Raw genomic sequence first — 7,395 nt, 5'->3', positions numbered from 1 at the left:
AAGTGCTGGTTGACCTTGAAGTTTGGTGCGTTGGTCAGTGATTGTGATAATAACTTACCTGGCACACTCAAAAAAGAGACTGTGCTCCTACATTTGTACACAGGATGAACAGCGGATTGATGAAAACATTTTATGCATTGCCAGACAAACATCATCCTGAGTGCGACCCTCTGGCAGGATAGAAATATCTGAAGGGACAACCGGAGGCTTTAGGATTCATACTAACTCAGACCATGAATGTCTGCACAAAGATTTATTTCACTGAATTCAAATGATGCCCAGTGGACCGACTGACCATACGACCAATACGATCATAATCAGAACCACACGAGTGTGTATAGTATATAAAGTATATTTATAAATCAGTATATGAGTGAGGACGCACCATCTTACAGTGACAAGGTTTGTTGATTCCCAAGTTTTCTGAAGAATAAAGCTGATCATGTTCTGACTATGTGATATGTAAAATTGTACCGGCTGCTTCTTGTGTTGTTGTCCTCTTACTGCCTGGTGACCTCTAGTGGTTCTCAGTGGTAAGTACATAACAATAAAAGTCTGGTTTACTGACTTCTTATACACATTTTTTTAAAAATAAAATCATCAGAATGATGGAGAAAAATAAAGCTTAGTTGCAGCAATATTGTAATAAATATTTCTCAATTCTCATTTGTTTACAGTTTTAATTACCATGTAATTGAGTTCAGTTTGTTTAAACCTGCTTACAGTCTCCATTAAATGTGATTATTTGTTCATTTTCAAGCTTTTAAATATTTTACCGGGCGTCTTTTGGTCGATTCATACATGAGTGTTTGATACGTAACAGTTTCCTTCGTAGATTGTGTGTCGCAGACTTAAATATTCATTATTATTTGACAAAAATCACCAAATCCCTTAACGATAATTGCAAATAAGAGACATTTGAGACAGAGGACCTTGTTAAAAGTATTACTTTGTTTCACATTATACAAAAAAAAACAAAAAAACAATCCATCCACCTGAATAATATTGACAAAAACATACAGTAGTAGTACATCAGTACAATGTAGTGCAACATGTTTCACAGTCAGCGGGTACTTACATTAATCAGCCACAAGAGGGAAGCGACAGCTCTGATTATTCTGTACAGTCCAAAATATTCAACATCCACTGAATATATTTACACTTTGACAGAGAACGAGTCACTGGAGCAGGTTGAACTAGTGCGTCAGCTCAATTCAGTTTGATTCAAATAAGATGGGTGATGATTAAAAAGAGAGACGGTGAATAAATAAATCATCCTCTGTGATCTTCAAGTGGTTTGTATCAGTTTGGGTTTTAGTTAAAAAAAAGCATTTAGCAGAATATGAAGATATTTCCACTTACTTCCAGTCAAGTTTACACGATCAGATCTTTGAAATGTCGTCAATCATTTTGTCAGCACAGAACGTTAATATGAAATAAAACATACTGTATGTAAATGCAATGAATGCCCCTAAATCCCTGTGTGAGATGATCTGACATGATACGAGAAAAACAAAACAAAAAAGATGCCACTTAATGCGTGTCTATTGATTTATACATGTCCCTACATTTCCCTCATCGTGTTATGTTTGCTATCTTTGTATTTTTTTTACAACAAGCCTGTACATCTGCTCACACATCAACTCTCCTCTGATTGGAGGAAAGTCTCCCTGCGTGATTATAACATTTACAGCAGTTAACTTAAGCACTTCGGACAAATAATCTGTGTCAGCAAACTTATAAGAAATGTTCCACTTAATGACCAATGCCCTAAAAGAAAAGACGTGTAGATACTTTTTAAATGATATGTGCACTTTATGTAGTTATTAGGATGTTTTCAGTAGTTTGTGGTTGAAGTTAATGTGGTGATTTCAGAGCAGCTGTTCAACCCACATTTCAGAAACTGACTGATTGAAGAGTTTTATTCCAAAAAACACAAGTAAATAACTTGATTTTGAGAAATACACTGCTTAAATTTTGGGAAATGTTTTTACTGCATCATAGATTGTCCCATCCCTACTGCAGACAGTAGCTAGTTAGCTTAGCATAAAGACTGGAAACAGGGGGAAAGAGCAAGAAATAATCACACACATAACACTCAGTAAAAGTACAATTTGTTTGTTGTTACGACGAAACAAACAAACAAAATATAACAGGTCGATTAGTGAGCTGTTTCAAGTTTTTATGCTAAGCTAGGCTAACTAGCTGCTAGCTGAAGCTGCACATGTGTGAGTGTGGTATCAATCTTCTCATCTAACTCTCAGCGAGAAAATGCAAATGCAAATTTTCCAAAATGTCAAAATGTTCATTTAAAAGGATCCAGTGTGTAGGTTTTAGGGCAGAAATGGATTAAAATATTCAAAACTGTGTTTTTATTAGTGAATAATTACCTAAAATGAAGAATCGTTTAGTTGTTTTCGACAGACTTAACAAATGCTAAAGAGGGCTTTTCACGTTTTTTGCCATTTTAGTACCCCCCATAGAGGCAGGTGAGACGAGGGTTATTCAGTTGGTTGCACTCTCAAACCTCACGGCTTGATGCCACTTCATCCTCAACACTGGACCTTTATAAAGGGGAGCATGGTTTAATTTATTTCCCAGTTTAAAGTACAGTGGATCTAGTTGTTACTTCCGTTTGGAAAAAAACTCTTCAAGTTGGATCAGAAAATGTTTCAAGCGAGAATCAGAAAAGACTTAATTTTGTTTTTTAAAAAAAGCAAAAATAAGCACATCTTGTTTCTTCCCTCCAGTTTGATTAGATTTAATTAATGTTTTTCTCTTATTTGGTATGATTATATAACTTAAAGGCGAACTAAAACACCTCCTTCACTGCATTTATTCCTCAACTGATCCATACAAATCGAGCCTACACTGATAGCGTTACGTTTTTATCATCATTTTTTTTCCTAAGAGGAAAATTGTAATTTTGGGGCACAAAATGTTCCTGTTTTTTAAATAACATTGTTGTGAACAAAACGACTGATGGTAGCTCCAATCTAAAAAAAAGCACCATCAGGTTTTGAAACAACGTGGAAGAAAACTACGGGGTCAAAAACAAATATTTAAATATTTAAAGTACATTTTCTTTCTGCTCTCTTTTATCCAGCGTGTTCGTCTTCATCTCAAACTACCCTCTTTGATTTCCTCAGTTCATCTCTCCAAACTCCAAATGTGCAAGAACCATCTTTAATTCGTGTTGGTGAATAGAAGACAATGAAAAATCTCCATTTTGTACTTTTTGACGATTGACAGCTCATATTTATGGTGAATCCGATTTGGCATGAATGTGGAATTTTATTTATGATATCTCATCGATTTTCAGCCGCCTCTGCTTCTCACCATGTCGACCTTAATCCTCCTTCTCTTCATCCACTAGCCCTCTCACCTTCCTTCCTTCCTTCCTTCCCTCCTTCCCTTTCTCTCGCCTTCCCTCTCTCTGTCTACGTGATGTTGGATATGGGGTCGCTGATTTTCAGACACCTCCAGTAGATGGTTCTCACCATGGTGAACAGAGCGAGGAGGATCAGCAACACCCACGAAACGTAGATCCCTTTAGAGCTCTGAGCCGGCGACCACGTACCGACCTGAAGTCAGAGACAGACGGGAAATGTTTTTAAAGCAGCGGGGTCAAACTGGCATGCCACGGGAAGATTAAAGGAATAATAAACAATAATAATACACTTTAACCTCATAAAGCCTCTCATTCAACGTCTTATTAACATCTGACAGTGAACAGAAAAGCTTAGCACACTGAAAACATACCAAATAACCATAAACCATCATTACCCAGAAGTCCTCACGCACACAGACACTCACCATAAGTCCTGCTGTGGAGGCGGCGAGGACGATGAACAGCAGGAAGCACAGCAGGCTCCTCCTCCTGGGGTACCGTCGGCCAATAGAAGAGCTGGAAATAGAAACAAGAAAATATATAATTAGTAAAAATGAAACTGTTTTGGGGACAACTCAAACACACAGAGAATTATAAGAGTACTCACACTTTTCGGCAGTGTGGACATCGGGCCAAGGTCCGGTCAGAAAACTCCGTCCACTGGAGGAAAGACAGAGAAAGGATTAGCAACGACTTCAGATAATACAGAAATAGAAAAATCATTGTCATCCGTGTGTGTGTGTCCTACCAGGAATGTATTGGAGCAGTGTCCACAGATGACCCGGATGCCGACGGGCTGATGCTGCGGTTCAGGACTGTCTCTGCCGATGTGAACTGGTCCCAGGTTGATGATGCGTTTACTGTCAGAAGAAAAAAAAAAAAACATTTAAAAAAATCTTACTTTTTCCTGCTGGATGTGTAAATAACCAACAAGTTTGCTGTAGAAGAACTTATAAGGTGATGATATATTATTGTCATCGTTCCAGCTTGTTTCTGCCGCCCCCAAGAGGAGATACAAAACAGTAAATGTAGATTAAATAAGGAGGAATTGAATAAAGTGGAAGTACAACTGCTTACTACTGCTTTTTGCTAAGACACTGACTGCACCAAACTCTATTCAAATTTTTAAAGACTTTTACAACATCAGCTGATCTTTGACGTTTTATACCAGAGGAGAAGAGACACGGTCCAGGTGACCTGAACAGTTTTAACTAAAGTGGATGACTTGTTGTTACTCCATGAGATTTAATCTGATAAACCTTTCTTTTCTGGTGCAGCTCAAGATAAACTACAAAAATAGTTCACTGTGATTTCAAAACAATCTCATCCATGACAGTTTTATGTGAATGGCTGGTGGATGAATGGGCTTCCTCTGCACAGATGGTGTGATTAGGAGCCAAAGCTGAGATGAGTGAATAATAATCCCGCGCTGTTTTCTCCGTCTCACCAGTAAGGCCTCGGACAGGCGATCCTCTGCGACGTGACTTTGCAAATCAGCAGACAGTTACATGGACAGCGGACGTACTTCTTTCCAACGGGAGCGTTCTTTATCGGCTGCAGACGGAGAGACAAAGACACAGAGAAGTGGAGGATAAGAAAACCTTAAACACTTTCAGTTTCCAGGCTTTCTAAAATAGATCTCAGTGGTTTATTTTCGATTTCATCAGCAGAAATTCTGCACATCTTCTCAGGAAGACTTCCTGAGACAGGAAACGCCAGCCACTGTGGATGTCTGGGTGTTAAACACGACACTCAGCACAACAGTTTGACGTCTTGTGGTTTCTGACTCAACTTCTTCTCGGCTTTTAGACACTTTAAGATCTGTGAGAACATTTCTAACACGAATCTGTGACGGGAATTCGTGTCCATAATTCTGAGAAGGTTACATATTTCAAACACGAGGCAGCAAATAAAAACTGCATAAACATACTGGAGCTGCGACTAACAACTGTTTTCATTGTCTATTAATCTGTTGAATATTTTCTCTGTTCATCGATTAGTTGTTACCCAAAAGATATTAAGTTTACTGTCACAGAGGAGGAAAGAAAGCAGAAAATATTCACATTTAAGAAACTGGAATTGAAGAATCGATCATCAAATTAGTGGGTAATTCATTCACTACCAGTCATTTAATCGATCAAACCGGCAGCTCTCTGTATGACTCACCGTAGCTTCGTTGCAGATGCTGCACTTCACCACGTGCTGGTGCGTCTTGCCCTCCACAGATATGGCGCTCTGACAGACCCGACAGCTGATGACCGGAGCGCTGCTGCTGTCCGGGCTGCCCTGCGGCGAGTACGGGGGCGGAGGCTCGCCTTGGACCAACGAGCTGGGGAACGGCGCCAAACCTGGAGAGACAGACACCCGGGAGGAAACAGTTCAGTTACAGTTTTCTGTTAATATCAAAATGACCTCCCACTGGACGACTCATCACAGCTGATACAGCGCCGGATTAGCTCCCCTCTTCAAACATTAACCATCGAACCATCTGCTCACAGTGAGACAAACACCGTATAACAATCAAATCACTTCACGTGACTTTATCAGCGAGCGACACACCCAGAGGCCAGACTTTATCAAGTGCGATACAGGAAGGAGAGGGAGCGTGAAAGACAGGATTTGAGTTCAGAGTCGATGGGAAACGACACAGGAGGGACGAGATAATGACGAGATGAAGAGCGTGTAGTCTCTGACAAGTCTGAATACAATGATGGAGCATTTAAGTACTTAAAACTGAGCAAGAGCTGATTAATGCCCTCCATGTTTGTGGTGTCTTATCGTCCTTTATTGATTTTATTCTTTTGTTTTTTCTATTTTTGCACTCTTTCTGTGATTTTGCCTGTTTTATCGCTTTTACTCGTAGTTAAATCATATTGACTTTTTGTTTCTACCGAACCAAAACACATTTTATTTACATTATTATAAGATGTAAGATAAATATTAGATATAAATGTCTATTAAACGTTTAAACTGTTGTTACTATGAACTAACTAGACATCCTGGCTGAACTTTGACCTTTGGTGCAGCTAGAAACCACCGACCAAACTGACCACAAGTCAGTTTTGCTCATTCATCTCCTTTATAAACAGCTCATTTTATTTACAAAACTTAAATATCACATCTCTAACTACATGTTATACATTTGACGTGGCTGTCACTGACTTGTGACACCACGAAACCTTAATTAACAACACACAATGTCTGTAAACTTCATTATTTACAGCTAACGTTAGCCGAACTGTGCTAGCTAGCTAAAACAAACACTAGCTAACATTTGTTTACGACGCTGCTCAGCCTGAATACGAACTAAACCTCTTTATTTGGCTCTTCTGTGACATTTAATTATGTTTGTAGGTGTCGAAACGCAGCGGCCGACGTACTCTGTGGTTTTGACGGGTATCCGTGAGCGCCGCTCCCGGGAGAGAAGCCGTTCGTCCCGTCGTGCTGGTCGGACAGCAGCGGCGACCGTTCCCCGTCCGCCATCGCTCTCGCCCCGGGTCCGGCCTCTCGAAAACGCCCTCGGGAAGGAGTCTGCGCCCCGGGTGAGAGCTCTCAGAGTCCCGTTAGAGGCTCCTGGAAGAGTCGCTGTGGAGATTTCAGCCCCGGAGCTCGTCGGTTCGGGGTCTCGACATCCACATGACACGGCGAGAAACACAGAAGGCGGAAGTGAAACAACGAAAACATCGGTCACATGACGGGGATCTGAGTCACGGCCGTGATGGACAGCGCGGCTCCGCCAATCAGCGAGCTCGGTTGCGATGGGCGGGGTCAGAGACGCCGTCTGATCCGATGGAGTGTTTGACAGTTTGGGCCGCGTTCCAATACACGTACGAAGCGTCCTTCGCGGGGTGTGTTCCATCCTTTCGAGCAGGGGGAACGAGGTTTAGGCTGATTTACAGCTTCCTTTGTTGACCTCGGTCACTCCTTCCTTTGCTACACTCTGTTAGAAAAACATTTAAACACTTATTTCTCTACATTTTACATTTAAAAGCCTTCAATGTGAG

At 40.6% G+C, this 7,395-nt stretch overlaps 1 protein-coding gene across 1 annotated transcript; it reads right to left on the bottom strand.

Moving 5' to 3' along the window:
• Nucleotides 1–931: 931 nt before the first annotated feature.
• LOC141003691 (type I phosphatidylinositol 4,5-bisphosphate 4-phosphatase-A-like) lies at nt 932–7,064 on the bottom strand. The gene is made up of 7 exons (XM_073475113.1): nt 6,772–7,064; nt 5,558–5,739; nt 4,839–4,945; nt 4,140–4,251; nt 3,999–4,051; nt 3,817–3,907; nt 932–3,584 (listed from the first exon to the last, which is right to left on the bottom strand). Exons 1-7 carry the CDS (start codon nt 6,872–6,874, stop codon nt 3,441–3,443), a joined length of 792 nt encoding a protein of 263 aa, XP_073331214.1. The 5' UTR covers nt 6,875–7,064; the 3' UTR covers nt 932–3,440.
• Between the last annotated feature and the right edge of the window lie 331 nt (nt 7,065–7,395).

This window comes from Pagrus major, chromosome 10 (assembly GCF_040436345.1).
Source record: "Pagrus major chromosome 10, Pma_NU_1.0".
Taxonomy (NCBI): domain Eukaryota; kingdom Metazoa; phylum Chordata; class Actinopteri; order Spariformes; family Sparidae; genus Pagrus; species Pagrus major.
The sequence above is the reverse complement of the archived record's forward strand: the minus strand, read 5'-3'. Positions and strand labels throughout refer to the sequence as shown.

Coding starts and splice junctions, on each gene's coding strand:
- LOC141003691 (XM_073475113.1), bottom strand. CDS start 6,874: ATGGCGGACGGGGAACGGTCGCCGCTGCTGTCCGACCAGCACGACGGG. Junction 5,740..6,771: donor ATACCCGTCAAAACCACAGA/GTACGTCGGCCG, acceptor CTGTCTCTCCAG/GTTTGGCGCCGTTCCCCAGC. Junction 3,908..3,998: donor TGTCCACACTGCCGAAAAGT/GTGAGTACTCTT, acceptor TTCTATTTCCAG/CTCTTCTATTGGCCGACGGT.